Source organism: Orycteropus afer, unplaced genomic scaffold (assembly GCF_000298275.1).
Source record: "Orycteropus afer afer isolate SDZICR_OR568_19922 unplaced genomic scaffold, OryAfe1.0 scaffold00588, whole genome shotgun sequence".
In the NCBI taxonomy this organism is placed as follows: Eukaryota; Metazoa; Chordata; class Mammalia; order Tubulidentata; family Orycteropodidae; genus Orycteropus; species Orycteropus afer.
In genome coordinates this window covers 1,055,950-1,073,071 of record NW_006922175.1, presented here as the reverse complement: position 1 = coordinate 1,073,071, position 17,122 = coordinate 1,055,950, and the positions used below count along the sequence as shown (strand labels likewise).

Below are 17,122 nucleotides of genomic sequence, written 5' to 3'. Positions count from 1 at the left end.
AATACATCATATATAAAATATATATATACACACACACCACACACAAACACACAGTTGTATATTTAAAAAAAAAAAAAATTCTCACCATATGTTAGCTTTCTTGCACTCTTTTATTTTTTAATATAGATTTTTGTTTCTCCTGCATCTATCTGATTAAGCATTTGTTATTCATGTAAGATACAGAGGAAAATACTAGAATACTTTGCCTATACAAATTTAAATAATCACAAAGAAATAGTTTTCTCAAATATACATAAGAAAGCTACCAAAACTAAACCAAACTAACTGCCCTAGAGTTGGATCCAACTCATTGCAACTCCGCCTTGGGTTTCTGAGGCAGTATCACTACAGAAGTAGATTGCCCAAATGTCCTTCTGAGGAGTGGCTGGGGGGTTTCAACCGCCAGCCTTCTGGTTAGCAATCAAATGCCTTAGGCACTACCCCACCAGAGCTTCCAAGAAAGCTACAAGAGGGGAAAAAAAAAAAAAAAAAATCTTTGTTTTTTTTCTCCCTTTCTTAATGTTAATATTTTTCTCATATGTTAAGCTTTGGAAATTTCCTTTGTCCTCCCACTATTGTCCTAGATTTACTTTAGGAAGGAAAAAAAAAGAAGAAATCTCCTTGTTACAAATTATTTCTCATCCTGTTTTCGGTCTCCTGATTTTATGCCTCTTTGGGCAATCCTACTTCCATAGTGACTACTGCCTCGGAAACCCAAGGAGGGGTCGCTAGGAGTCGGGCCGACTCGATGGCAAATAGCAACAACAACAACATACCAAATTTAGCATTATTGTGCTGCAACATAATCATAAGAATATATACATTAAATTTGAAGGTGTAAATTTAAATCTGTATCGATTCCAAATTCAAAAAAACAGGGAGCCTTGTCAGAGACAATCCCTGAGTTTATCTGGAAATTTTGATCCATATAATAAGCAGGGTGCTCTCTTTCTTGTAGCCAAATGCCAGTGCCTTATAGATTGCATAAAGCCATCTTTCTGTTTTTCAGGATTATCTATTATTTTGCAGATTAATCCCAATGCATTTTTTTTTTTTTTAATTTTCTCCTCAGGTTTAAAGCCTAAAACATTTCATGCTTTGTCATTTACCAAGGAATTGGTGACAAAAAGCAAATATGAACATCAAATAGGACTTTGTTTATTTCAATTATTTATGTTACATTGAGAAGATGGAGAATTCCAGAAGACTTAAGTGTATTCATGAAGAACCTGTACATAGACAAGAAGGCTATTGTTTGAACAGAACAAGGGGTTGAAAATCAGGAAGGGAGTGTGTCGAGGTTGTATCCTTTCACCATACTCATTCAACGTGTAGGTAGAGCAAATAATCTGAGACAGCCAGATCATATGAAGAACAACAGGGCATCAGAAATGGAGAAGGACTCATTGACAACCTGTGATATACTTGCTGAAAATGAAGATGACTTGAAGCACTTACTGATGAAGATTAAAGACTACAGTCTGCCATATGGATGAAACCTCAACATAAAGAAAGAGAAAATCCTCACAAGTGGGCCAATAAGCAGCATCATGATAAATGGAGAAAAGATTGAACTTGTCAAAGATTTCATATTATTTGTTTCCACAATTAACACCCATGGAAACAGCAGTCAAGAAATCAGACTTTGTATTGCACTGGTCTTTTGTATTGCAAAAGACCTCTTTAAAGTGTTGAAGAGCAAAGATGTCTCTCTGAAGACTATGGTATGCCTAACCCAAGCCATAGTATCTTTAATAGCCTCATATACATGTAAAAACTGGACAATGAATTAGGAAGACCAAAAAAAGTTGACACTTTTGTGTTGTGGTATTGGGAAGAATACTGAAAGTCCCATGGACTGTCAAAAGAACAAACAAACAATTCCGTCCTAGAGGAAGTGCAGCTAGAATGGTCCTTGGAAGTGGAGAATGGCCAGACTTCATCTCACCTACTGTGGTCATGTTGTCAGAAGGGACCATGCCCTGGAGAAGGATATCATGCTTGGTAAAGTAAAGGGCCAGCAAAAAAGAGGAATGCCCTCAAGGAGATGGATTGATACAGTGGCTGCAATGAGAGGCTCAGGGATAGCAAGTATTTTGAGACTGGTACGAGACTGGACAGTGTTTTGCCCTATATAGGGTCAGTATGGGTTGGAGATGACTCCATAGCACCTGACAACAACATTTCAAGCTAGAGTCCCTTCATTGTTAACCACAAGGTGGAGGTTCATGTCCACTTAGAGGCATCTCAGAAGAAAGGCCTGACAATCTACTTTGGAAAAGTCATCCTTTGAACAGCCTATAAACTAAGATACAACTATTGGTCTCTTCTCGTCTGAAGCAAAGGAGAATGAAGAAAACCGAACACTGAAGGAAGCAATTATTTAAAGGTCTAATGGCCCACATGGAAAGCAACCTGCTTTAATATGACTCCACAACTAGATGATGCCTGTGTACTGCTACCAACTGTTCTGATCAGGTACACAATAGAAGTACCTGGTTAGAGTAGGTGAAAAATGCAGAACAAAATTCAAATTCATAAATAAAAAAGACTAGATTTACTAAATAAACAGATAGTGGAGGAACCTCTGAGACTATTGCCTTAAGACAAGTTTCTCACTTGGAATTGAAGCCACTTCCAGAGACAAACTTTCAGCTAAATAATGGAAGGAAGGTTGGGCAATCTACTTCCACAGTGATACCACCTTGGAAACCCAAGGAGGGGTCACTAGGAGTTGGGTCTGACTGGATGGCACATAACAACAATGCCCCTTCAATTGCATTTTGGGAGCTCTAGTAGCGTAGTGCCTAAGGCATTTGACTGCTAACCAGAAGGCTGGCAGTTCAAACCCACCAGCCACTCTTCAGAAGGAAGATGGGGCAATCTACTTCCATAGTGATACTACCTCGGAAACCCAAGGAGGGATCGCTGTGGGTCAGGTCTGACTCAACGGCATACAACAATAACAACAACAATGAGATAAACAATGACACCGGGGAGGAATGCACTCTTTAGAAAAAGCAATTATGAGAAGGTAGGGAGGGGCAGGGTAGCCAGATGAATGGAAACATGGAACCTAGGTTAAAAATGGGAAGAGTATGGACACATTGCAAGGACTGAACCCATGTCATGGAACCATTTGCGTATAAAGTACTGAATCCAAAATTAATTTGATATGTAAACTTTAATCTAAAGCACAATAAAATTAAAAAAAAAAAAAGAAAAGAAAGACTACGCTAAGGAGCACAGTTTTACTGACAAACATGACATTCACTGTCAATCATAATCAACTTGATGACAACTAGTTTTATTTTAAATTGACTTTATTTTAGAATTATGATTCACAATTCTTTCATCTAATTTAGCATCTTTGCAATGACTGTTTCCTTGATTCTATCTATTATTGTAGGATGTATTGTTTGTACAATTTCACAATAAGTATTCATATGCAAAAATGAAGTATTTAACATAATAATTAAAAGTCATAAAAAGTTTTTAACATTCTTCAAGGTTTTTCAGACTCTGTTGTCTCTATTACATATTTTCTTAGACAGATATCATCGATATATTATTTCTATTCTTCTTGAAACTGATATATGAATTATGATTAGAAGTTAGATACTTTTAATAATATACTTTTAGAGTAAAATATATTTAAACCAACTATAACATATGAAAATCTAGTTAGGTGATCTTTTCAGAATTTTATTTTAACCTGTGGCTTTCTGCTTTGTTACACTATCCTTACTATACCAATTTCTGGAAATAGGAGTAAAGGTTTTAAACTAAGTTAGTATGAATAATTTCTTACTGGCAATTTATAAAATGGATATATAAGAAAAAACTAGACTCGGAAGTTCTAGTATTGGGAGTGATATAATCCTTAAAGAAGGAATCCCAGAGTTTTCCAATGACTGGGTTTATGTTACACTGATAAATTGTGACAAAGTAAGTCTGGAAGTAGAATCCTGTGAATATAGGTATGAAGTTCATTTTACTACAGTGCACTCATGTTATATTTGAAGTTGCAGCTGAAAACACAGGCTAATGTATGATAGATATTAGATTTTCCTGTGAGTAAAATGAACTCAGATAAGCCATATTAAGCAATAGTCCATAAGTGATCTCACATAATTAGGTCAGAGGTTGGACAGGCCACAGTCAGAAGTTCAACAAGTCAACAATTTGAGAACCAATATTCTTCTGTTTTTCATCTATGCTGCCTTTGAGTCACTTGATCATTGGGGCTGCACCTACCTCATCCTTCCTCACTCCTTGGTATCTAATACTTGGTATTTAGAGACTGCTTGGTATCTAAAAATGACAACAGCTAATATAAAATCCAAATGTCAAATGTCTAGAAGAAGATACACCTACATCTTCCTTAAATCTCATGAGAAGGCACAGAAAGAACTCCACTGTTGTCTCAGAGATCTGCACAGGGACACATGACCATGCTTCAAAGAATTTCCAAGAGGAAAAGGATTAACATGACTGATTTAGACAAAGATCCTGGTTTGATATGGGTATTGGACTCCAGCAACAAGATCTTGAAAGCCCGCTCCCCCCCTCCAAAAAAGGGAAGTAAACACAGATGGTAAATTGATTCCAACTTATACAGACCCTAGAGGATAGAATAGAACTGCTCCATAAGCCTTCCAAGGCTATAACTTTTTACTAAAACTGACTGTTATATCTTTCTGCCATAAGCAAACAAACAAACAACAACAACAACAAAAAAAAAAACTGGTGGGTTCAGATTGCCTATCTTTCAGTTAGCCACTAAGTTGCTTTAACCACTGCGTAACCAGAGCTTCTTATCAGGACCATTATACATACTTCAATGGTGGCTGGATGCCCTGAGGACTCTTTCTGGTCATGAATATTTATACATTTGTCATAATTGTTAATTTAAGTGTTGGCCTTCTTGCTTAAATGGTGAACAAGAAACAATTTGCCACAAATTATCTTTTCATTAAAAAAAAAAGTCAAGACAAAAATAGTCAAAATAAGTCCGTGAAAATAGGTTTGTTTTTCAAAGCTTTTGTTTTCTTACATCAAAAAGTGTATTACTGTATTGAGCAAATTAGTTCTGTTGTTGAAGAATAAACTATAAGCCTATACTAGTATCGTAACATTAACCGATATGGTATGTCATTTATTTTTGGAAGCCAGTCAGTGAATCCACCTTGAGTACATATTTTTTATGTCAGGTTTTCTGAAAAATTAGGAGCCTGAGGGGATCCCATCAATTTGCCAAATGTGTCACAGTCCGTTTAAAGCAGAATGGCACATGGTTGTGACAAAAGCAATGACAAATGGATATGTACTAAAGGGACAGCACCAACACACATGAATAAAGGAAATCATAGAAATGTACACAAGACAGCCACTAACATAAAATTTAACACTATAAATGATGATGAATATGTGTAAAAACAGTATCAAGAGTTAGTTAAAAGTAAGTGTATATAAGATTAATAACACTTTTTAGAATAATTTATAGTATTTTACAATAGTTCAATAATGCCAAGAATTGTGAATTCATAGATAAAATAACTTATAATATTTATATTACAATATAGATAATAGTGAATATAATATTTTGGTACTATTAAATTAAAAAAAAATTGCTTGAATTTGTTTTCTCACTTTAAGAAGTATATGTATTACTTGACGGATATACAGACACTAATAAATCACATAGATAAAAGTTAACTAGATTGTTATTGAATACTTACAAGGTGCAGATCTTTGCAGGTAGAATTGTGCTCACAAACATTAAGGATACAATCATCAATATCCTGTTCACATCTCAATCCAGCATAGCCTGGGTTGCATAAGCAGGAGAAGCCATTAATCACTGAAAATGATAAAAAAGAGAAAACTTAAAATTCCTGTGAACCATAATAAAGTTTTTCTTTTATTTTTTGCAGCAAACATTACATACCATAAATAAATTACTTTTCTTCTCAATTAACATTCCCTATATTATTTTAAGTTTAAAACACAAGAAGATAAATGTTTGTAAAATTTATGTGTGGCAAGTTACATTAACATACATAGCAATCTGAAAGGTGATATTGAAATACTTAAAAATTAGTTAAAAAAGAGGTTTCATATTTCATCATAATCCTTTAAAATAATGATCAGAATTTGTCTTCTATTTTATCACTAATGATGAAAAGAAAGAAGGATGTCTTTAAAGTATTTCAAGTATATGGTAAGAGCAAGAACTGTAGTTGGAGCAGGCATGGATTTATGTTCTCTTGGGTTCTTCATTATCCTTAAGATTTACCATGCAATATACATCCCCACTCTGCCTCTGCACATGTGTCTGGTATTATAAACCAAACCAAACTCACTCCCATTGAGTTTATTCTGACTCACAGTGACCCTCTTTGGGTTTTCAAGGTGGTAAATCTTTACAGAAGTACATTGTCTAGTCTTCCTTCCAGAGAGTGGCTGGTGGGTTCAAACCACCCATCTTCTGGTTAGCCAGCAAATACCTTAGGCACTATGTCACCAGAGCTCCTGGTATCTGCTGTTACCCTCATTAAATGCTTTAGGTCCTATGTGGCAATGTGATACTTGGAGCTGTGTGTCAACTTGGGTGGACCACAATCCTGTGTAGTTTAAGCAGTTGTGATGTGGTTATTCCCATGATGGGATCAGATGTATATGTTCTGAGCAGCCAATCCACTGAAAGGTGGTTTCCTGAGGGGAGTGGCCTGCCTCCAGTATATTTATGGACATCCTGGGAAAAGAGACACTCTTCTGTCGATCGGGATTCTGTTGTGCTGTCTACAACTGTCCATGAGCGAACAATCCACCATTTGGTCTGGAGATCTTGGATTCGTCATTCACTGGACGCATCAGGCAGTACACTGCCTGCCAACCTTGAGTTCCTCAGCTCCTGCAGCTGTGTGAGTCGGGAAAAGCCTCCAGTTTGACATTTGATCCAAGAACTTTGGACATGCCAGCTTCTCCAAGTGTGTGAGCCATTTTCCTAAGATAAATTTCTCCTTCTCTCTCTATATCAGCTTTACTGGTTTTGTTTCTCTAGAGAACCAAGTCTAACACAGGCAATAACTTTTTCAATGTACTGTGAGATATTTAGCTAGCTTCTGGATTCCTGCAGTCCTGCTCCTATGCAACACTTGTAACTGAGACCTCTAAGGAGAACAAGGTAGATGACAGCCATCAGAGACAAGAGAGAAACTCAGTAATTGGAAGCTCCTGAGCAAACATTTTATTTACCTTTTTCATCTAGCATCCTAATTTTAAACCTCTCCTATTGAGTGGCTGGTGGGTTTGAACTGCCAGCCTTCTCCTTAGCAGTCAAATGCCTTAGGTACTACACTACCAGAGCTCCTTCTTATTGAATACAAATGGTTAATAAATATACAAGTATAATTTACATGTAAATAAATTAATGAGATAAAATGTTGTCAACTGGTGCTTCTTTATACATTGTACATGGCATTATGGCTGTTAACAAATTAAAATCATTGTCATACAATATGTAATTAAGTCATTGTGTGGTACCATCAATCATTATATTTTAAAAAATATGTTTATGATAATAATTAGTTTGAACTAAGGCAAATTGGCAAATCACAAATGACTATAATCAAATTAATCTTCACTGCAGATTTAGGCATTCTCTATACAGATAAATGATATTATTTTTAAAGATAAAAAACAAGGAAGAATAATTTTGATGTAACAAAGCATCTGAAAGACATATTGGTGTTAAAAAGCAAAGCATGCTTTTTTCTAGTCAAGAAATGCGCTCTGAATGTTCACTATTCTAGACTGATTAACAAATGAACTTCATGTCAATGGAGAATTTTGGGAATTGAATTGGATACCACAGGTCAAAAAGACAAAATGAAAGATTTAAATATATAATACAAAAACATAAAAACATAAACAGAAATTGGGGGTCCCCCCATCTCTAATTCATTAACTGGGCTATGCAATAATTTATAACCATTTTATCAGAAAATACATTTTAAGCATATATATATAATTTTTAACCAGAAACCGTAAGCACTATACTCTTTGTCTTCATATCACTATTTTAAAATGACATTTTCCGATAAGCCTTCTATTATTCTGGATGCATTATTCGTTTTATATTTAAATATCTACTAAACAGCACATACTTGTTATACTGAATCAGTTTTTGGATGTGATAAAGGCTCTGTGGTGAAATTATGGATGCGAATATTTTAATGTGTCACCAATGTGGTGAGTAATGACATAATATTGTTTAGGATTGTATAAGTTTATACACATGTTAATATTTTTTTCCTATTTAGTCATGTAATGGGAGCTCTGGTGGTATAGTGCCTAAGGCACTTGACTGCTAACCAGAAGGTCGGCTGTTCAAATCCACCAGCCACTCCTCGGAAGGAAGGTTGGGCAATCTACTTCCGTAGAGATACTGCCTCGGAAACCCAAGGAGGGGTCGCTATGAGTCAGAGATGACTTGATGGCACATTACAACAACAACAACAACAGTCACATAACAAATACTATTAACTTGACTTCAGGAATTAGCTTCCTCAACTATTTTATTTTGGAAAAAGTATTAAGAATATTGTGCCATTAGATTTTATTAGAGGAAGTACAACTTCTGTGGACAAGTTTTCAGGAGAGACTGATCTCTGGAGAAGGACATCATACTAGGTAAACAGAAGGTCAGCAAAAAAGAGGATGACCTTCAGTGAGATGAACTGACACAGTGGCTGCAACAATGGACTGTAACATACCTGCTGCTGTGAGCATGGCACAGGATAAAACAGAACATTAGAACAAAACAGAACTGACTCAATGGCACTTAACAACAACAACAACACATTAAGACCTGTTTTGTTTCATGAGAACAGTGTGAGAAAAAAATAATAATAATTTGAGTATCTTCAACTAGAGCATGTACTCTGCAGTTTGCTAGAGGCCCTGCCACTTTGTTGTTTTACCTGGGCTAGTTTACCCTTACAGAAATCTGGTTCTTTACGGACATGCATTTGTAGAGCATTTGTTTTAAGGGAAGAATTCATAATTTCAGTTAAATGATATTTCAAAATAAAATGATAATAGAATGATTTTATATTGAGATATTTTTCCAGGCATAATATTATTTTAACTATTTGTTCATTTCTTGGTGATTGTGTAGAAATATATTTTGAAGGAGATAATGTAAGGTAAAATTTAAAGCTGGACAGTTTTATTCAACACCATTCTTTCTTTTTTTTTCCTCTTCTCCATTCCTCTTAGCTACTTCTATGTCCCAGGGTAATAGCAAGACCTGTTTTTCCTATGTCCCAAGAAAAGTTATCCAATTTAGGCAGATTCTTTCACAGGATTTTTTTTTTTTCCAACATTAAATCTCTCTTTGTTCTTCCTCTTTTCACCTTACTTTCCTTTGACTTTTCCCTCTTTTCTTCCTGCCTCTTTCTCACCTTCTTTTTTCCATACATTTATTCCTTTAAGAATATACATTCTGGTATGAATAAATGTTCATGTTTCACAGTTGTATGTACTAGTAATTGGGGATAAAAGCACTTCTAACACCATCAAATTATATTGTATATGTTTCCTGGTAAACAACAGATATCTTCCCCAATTGCTTATTTTGTTGTAAACATGACAACAATTAACAATAACCACTAAAATGATTAAATTAATAGCCCTTCTAAGGTTGGGCTCTGGGGCACTAAAATTACCATCAGGACTGTAATATAACTAAGTAACCCATCCACAAGTCACTAAAATTAAAGTACAGAGTGAGTATTTTTGTATTAAATTTAGAAAATGAAAATAGCAAAAGAAAATAAAACTTAGAACCATTATTGCATATACATTACCTGTATCTTAAAATGTATTTTTATACAGATTCAGTAGTCTAAACAACTATAAATACTTTTCAAATACAGGTGCTAAAATAATAAATATTTCAAATATGACTTTAAACAGTGTTTTTTCATACCTACATATGAGCATTTCAGCAATTTTATCATTTAAAGAAAGGGAATAAAAACAGTAATTCTGACATTAGAACACAGAAGTCACATCTCAGTAAATTTTCTCATTTGCTGCAATTGTCACTCACAAAAATATAATGAATCAAGTTGTGGAGGTGTTTTTGTGAAGACATTATTAGCCTTGGCTTTAACATTCAAAGGCTAAATGTCATAAACAAATACAGACATGCATTAAATAGATAAACAAAGTTGTAGTCTCATTACTCTATAACTATGTCAGAGTCTACATTTGCACTGCTCTGTTGATAATTGCAAGAGGCACATTAACTCACTGTCATAACAATATCCATGTAGGCAAGGACTGGAACTGCATTCATTGACATTAATCTCGCAGCGAAGGCCTGTGAAGCCTTTTCCACATTGACACTGGAACCCATGGGGAAAGATTTCCAAATCCATTTCCTCTCTACATACAGCTCCATTCTCACAAGGATCGCTAACCTCACAAGGTCCAAATTCACAGTTAGGACCTGGAAAACAAACAAACAAACAAAATATCAAATCGTTAATACTTATTTAATGAACCAATACCTGAAACTTCTGTCATTATTTCGGCAGACTTCCATGTATTCTGTAGACAGTGACCCACAATTCTCTGCAATAGTACTGTTATGAGTCTTATTTTCCATATAACAATTTAAGAAGAAAATGTTATTTATGATTTCTATGCTTCATGTAACTGAGTACCAGCAGGCAACAATGTTAAGTGACAACATTTTTTAAAAAATATCATTTTGTTTTTTCATACTTCCCACCTCTGGTTTAACAATGTTCTCTGAAGACATTATAATTAAGAAGGTGTGTTATTAAAGATTTGGTATTCCTTGTGTTTTCTACCTGATATCTTGGAGGTTTCTATCACTACAAGCTTTACATGATGAATTTATCACTATTCTGAAAACAATTAAACAGTGAAAAATAAAATTTTAATAAACCTTTCATCTTAATAGTAACACTTCAGGAATGAAAAAATGTTTTAGTTTTACACAGAAAATATAACTAGATAAGGTGGTTAACACTGGGAAAAATGTGCTCCAATATTTAAAGATAAGAAATAGAAGACTGGCTAGATCCTAGGAAATGTCAATCTTATAAAAAAAAAAGGATGTAAATAAAACCAAATTGTTTATCAAAGCAAAATCATTATTCAGGTGTCAGTTTTTCAGGCATAGAGAAAATTTGTGGATATTAGCTATTTGGAATGTTTTAAAATAAATGCATTCTTTAACAAAAATGTGTCCTCTGTGTGTGTGTGTGTGTGTGTGTGTGTATATGCACATGTATACATACATATACACACACACATTCTAAAATTGCCTGCTGAACATTATAGAAAATAGAAAGTACAGTAACTATTAAATCCTTCAAGGCTTAGGTTGCCTTAGTAATTACCATGATGGAGAATGAAGGGATAAATAAAACAAATTGGGATTAGAGATGGAGTTTTATAATTTGAGAAGTACAGTGGCAGTTTGAAAAGTTCTAAATTCTCAGGATCTCTACTAGTCTTCCAACTCTGAACACATAAAAAGTAAGAAGACTCATTTAAAAACTGCTGAATACAACAACACAATTAATGATCAAAAATAATATAATCTCCATAAAAGAAGTAATAAAAAGTATACCCAGATGAGTAAAAAAAAAAACAGGCCTTCAGTTTCCAGGTATAATAACAACAACAAAAATACAAAACTACTTGCCACAGGCATAGAAATAAAGATTGCTTCAATTAAAATATATATATATATATATTCAGTGATTATTTTGTACAAAAGTTATATTAAGTAGTGTGGAAAATTCAAATAAAAACCAGACCTCTTCTTTGTCTTCAAGACTTTTTGTGATTGCAACATTTGAAAAAGTTATGTTGCTGGATAGTATTTTATCATAATGAAAATATTTTCCTTTGTGAAAAAAGGGCAAATGTACTGAATAAACATACATCACATAAACACAAAAAATAATTTGTTCATAATGAAAAGTTCTTATACATACTTTTTTTTTTTTCCTAGTTATTCACTTTTAAATATTTAATAGTGAGAATAGGTTCTTTACTAGTAAGAAGATAATTTAGCTATGTCTTTGGTAAATAATTTTATGCATATAACCCATTAGGTAGTTGAACAATAATTAAAATATATTTTGAGTTAGTTCATACTAAAATTTAAGAAAATACTAATATGATACTCTCTTTTGCAGGACATATATTAATTCACTGTATCAAAAGTAACATGATGATTTGAACATTCATTATTATAGGAATACCTAGTAAGTCTGTTCTGTGGAAAGCACCATGCTAGATGCTGAGGATATAAACAATGAGGAGCCCAAATGAGCAATTAAATTAATGAAATGTAATAAGGGGTAAATATTGTAAGTGTTTCATGCTAAGGAGTCATTGTAGTAGGCAGAATCTAAGACAGACCCCAAGATTCTCATCTTTAAGGGTTCCCTCCTCTTGAGTGTCAGTGGATCATATAAACATGATAGACTATCACTTTGTGATAATTATATTCCATTATTTGAGTATATAATTAATTACCATATTCAGATAGCTTTGAGAAAAACAAAAGGGAGATTATCCTCTATACATCACACCAAATGAGATGAGATCTTTAAAAAGTCGGAGGGATTCTCTGGTGCTGAAAGGAGCACTATGAAAGCTTTGTTGTGGAAAGGGGCATGTAGTGTGGAATAGCAGTCACTTCTAGGAGCTGAAAACATTAAGGGTAGACAGCTGGCAAGGATTAAGAACCACACTCCTAAAATTGCAAGAAACTAAATTCTTCAAGGAACCAGTGAGCTTGGAAGAAGAATCTTGGCTTTAGATATAATTGCATTGATGATGGATACTTTGATTTCAGCCTTGTAAATCTCTGAGCACAGAACTCAGAAAAGTTGTATGCATATTTCTGACTTATAGACATTGTGATAAAGTAAATGTGAGTTGTTTTAAACCACTAATGTTTGTGATAAATTGTTACACATCATAGAAATCTAATACAGCCACATGTAAACGGTGACTAATACATCTTAAGTGCTATGATAAAGGCTAAAGAAGGTGATATTATTTGTTTCTACTTTTAATTAATCTTGTTGATTCTTTTTGTTATTTTTCCTGTTTCACTTATTTCTGTTTGACTCTTTATTATTTCATTTTTTTTCTGGTAACTGTAAGCTGTTTTTGCTATTATTTTTCTAATTTTTCAGATGTTGGGCTAAGGTGTTGATTTTGGTTCTTCCAAGAAAATGATACTTCTTGAATGTGGGTACTAAAAAATATCACCATATAAAATTACCATATAGGGAGTGAATTCTATATAGAGATAAAGGCCAGAAGGTGAGAAAATGGTGGGAACTCACAACAAATCAATATGAATGGACACAGCATGTAGGAAGGAAATAGGTGCATGGCTAGATTTCATTGCTTGTAAGATACCACTGATTTTAAGGAGTGTAGGAGCTCTGGTAGCATAGTGCCTAAGGCATTTGACTGTTAACCAGAGGGATGGCACTTCAAACCCACCAGCCACTTCTCGGAAGGAAGGTTGGGCAATCTACTTCTGTAGTGATACTGCCTGGGAAACCCAAGGAGCGGTCGCTATGAGACAGAGACAGCTTGACGGCACATAGCAACAACAACAACAGAGAAGGATGTAGTAGGATGAATGGAGTTCTTGAATGGTACAAATAGTTGAGGAGACTGACTGTTAACCAAAATTTGGAGGTTCATACCCACACACCTAGAGGTGCCTCATAAGAAAGACTATTGTAATAATAATAATAATAATAATAATAAAATCAGCCTATGGAGCACAGTTCTACTCTGACTTACAAGGGGTTGTCATGAATTGGAGTTGACTCTACAGCTATTAATTGGGAGGCTGAATAATGGCCTCCCCAAAGATATCCAGGTCCTAATATCCAGGTTCTATGAGTATTACCTTATTTGGCAATTGGGACTTTTCAGACATTATTAAGTAAAGGGATCTTGACATAGGGAGTCTCATCCATGCCTGGTTTAGATGATGGTACTTGAGACTTTTGAGCTGATGATATTTAAATAAAATTTAGGACATGAGTTAATGCTGCATTGTGTTGAGACTTTTGGTGACTTTGGAATAGGGTGACTAAATTCTGCATGTTGGATGGATGTGAATCTTTGGAGGCCAGAGATAAACTGGGGTATGATGAATAATGTCCTCCAAAAGTGATCCAGGTCCTAATTCCTGGGACCTATAAATATTACTATACATATTATATATAGGGACCTATAAATATTATTTTCTGTGGCAAATTGGATTTTGTAGATTAGATGTGATTAAATTAAGGATTTTATGAGTGGGAGGTTATTCTGTTTTACCCAGGTAAACCCTAAATGTAATTTTATAGAAGGAGGAAAGAAAGTCAAACCACCCTCAGGAGTGAACAGTTGGACCTGTGGGCTTGGAACAATGGTCGTAAGAGATATCAAGCTCAATTGGCATAACGTACTACACAAAAACATTGTTCTATATCCTACTTTGGTGAGTAGTAACTAGGGTCTTAAAAGCTTACAAGTGGCCATCTAGATGCAACAGTGTGTCTCTCATCATCCAGAGCAAAGAAGAATGAAGAAAACCAAAGACACATAGAAATGACTAGTCCAAGGGATTTGTAGACCACGTGATCCTCACCCTATGTGACCATGAGACCAGAAGAACTAGATGGTGCCTGGCTACCACTGTCAACCACTTGAAAAAGAAAAGTGCAGAACATCTGGATAGAGTGGGAGAACAAATTAGAATAAAACACAAAGCCATAAAAAGGACAAGGCTACTGGTCTGATAGAGCCTGGTGAAACCCCCAAGACTATAGCCCCTAGTTACGTTCAGGTCTGGAATTGAACACACTCCCATGACTTCCAGCCAAACAACAGACAGGCATATAGGGTGAACATTTACATCAGGTAGATACTGATGCTGATCAGTACTTAAAATGATGATCAATACTTAAAATAGATACTTAAAATGATCAATCATGGGAGAAAAGAAGGGCAGCATTTGCACAGGGAGATAGATCAGGGGGCAGGAATGCACAGGAAAGGACAGAGAAAAGAGGTAAATATAAGGAGGAAGTGGGAAGAAAGCTGTTATACTGTGGAGATGGAATCAATGTCATCAAACAAAATGTGTATGAAGTGCTGTGTGAAAAATTAATTTGCTTTGTAAACTTTCACCCAAATCACAATAAAAATAAAAAAAAAGAAAAAGAAGAAGGAGGAAAGTCAAACCAAATAGCAGAAACTGTAAGTACAGAAACAAGGAGGAACTCATGAACCAAGAAATGCAAGCAGCCTCTAGAAGCTGAAAAAAGGCAAGAAAACCGAACTTTCCGAAGGAATGCAGCCATGCCAATACTTTATTTTAGATTTCTGACCTCCAGAACTGTAAGAGAATAAATATATATTGTAAATTTAAAAATAGTGAATAAGATATCATTATCATAAATATTTCTCAATTACAAAGATATTAATGTGATATAAAAAATATCTATCAAATGAAATGCAATAATTTGAAATGATGCATCAGTATGTTGGTGACCTTATAATCTGCATTAAAGGGAATGGACTTGGACCTGTGCTTGAGGAGTTTTGAAAGCTTTCCTGAAGACATGGTAAAGAAGGGAAGTTGGCTTGCTCATGATAAGAATCTACATTACATTTCTAAGTTATATTTCAAAATATATATATAATGTTCATTATTATTCCTGAAGTTTTCTTTTGCTAAAAACTATATTCTTGGTGACTTAAAATTGAAAAACAAAAGTAATAACCATTGCATTTGCATACATATTTAGTAGGAAAAATTAAAAACCTATTTTCATTAGTTTCCTTTCACAATGGTGTCATCAAGTTGGAAAATTACAACTGTTGAGATTCATAATAAAATTGTATTAGTAGAGATGTGCATTTAACCAAAGAATTTTTCCTCTAATTGAAATCTGTATCAATCAAATTAGTGTGTTACATTCAAGTCTATGAATCACTTTTAGTATCGAGTTCTTTATGATATAGTTAAACTTCATAGAGAATACTATTTCAAGAGATGTACGTGGATGCACATGTATATAAAAATGAAAAAATGCTAAATGTCTTCCTTTAGTAATTTGGATTTTCTTCATTATGATTTAGTTAAACTTCTGAAAGTAAAAAACCAGTTTAAAATTTTTGAAGTGGTAGCAAAATACAAATATATATAGAAATATGGCAATTTTGAAAATGAGTAAATATTTATCCAAAAGATTAAGATGCTCGGCTGCTGCACACAAGTTTGGAGGTTTGAGATCACCCAGAGGTGCCTTGGAAGAAAGGTCTGGTGTTTTATTTCCAAAGACTCACCCATTGAAAACTCTATGGAGTAAAATTCTATCCACATGGGATTGACATGAGTCAGAGTTGACTTTATGGTAAGTTATTTTTTACTATCTATCATAATGATAAATAAACTGAAAACCAAAACTTCAACTTCTGCAATCCACAACAAAAACATGCAAAGTTAAAATGGATCAGTCTGCATGGTATAAATGATGCCTTTGCAGAGAGATCACATGATATGTAATGTGTAAACAGAGTAGTTCTTCATCAAGCATACTTCACAATATTAAAGATGTTCCTGAAACTTCTTTAGATTCTCTTAAAATTCATTGTGAAGTTATTAACTTTACTGTAAACATAAACGACACTTTTTACAAAATGGAACCTACTGGCACTGACTATCTTTAAGATACATTGGGTAGAAACAGTACATTTTTCTGCATTGCAAAATACTAGAAAAAAGGCTACTTTTATCACATCTTTATGGCTGTGCATTTTGATATCAGTATAGAAACTTCAAGACATTTTCAATTTTGTAAGGAGCAGGCAGGTTTAGGGTACAATAACCCCACTGTTTTCCACCTCTATAAGAGTTTGTATAATACTGAAAGATACCTCAATTAAAACCAGTATAAATCATTTTTTGCTGCTTGAGTACAACAGTAAGCACTTTTTTTCAGGGAAGAGATTCTGAGTTCAGTGTAAATCTTTGCCT

At 34.3% G+C, this 17,122-nt stretch overlaps 1 protein-coding gene across 1 annotated transcript in view; it reads right to left on the bottom strand.

The window, feature by feature from the left end:
• Positions 1 to 17,122, bottom strand: part of LOC103210321 (protein eyes shut homolog) — a gene marked incomplete at its 3' end in the record, with an annotated part of 1,289,761 nt that overhangs the window by 584,879 nt on the left and 687,760 nt on the right. Inside the window, 1 exon segment of the mRNA XM_007956242.1 lies at positions 5,742 to 5,863. Within this exon segment, the coding sequence (XP_007954433.1) occupies positions 5,742 to 5,863 (122 nt within the window).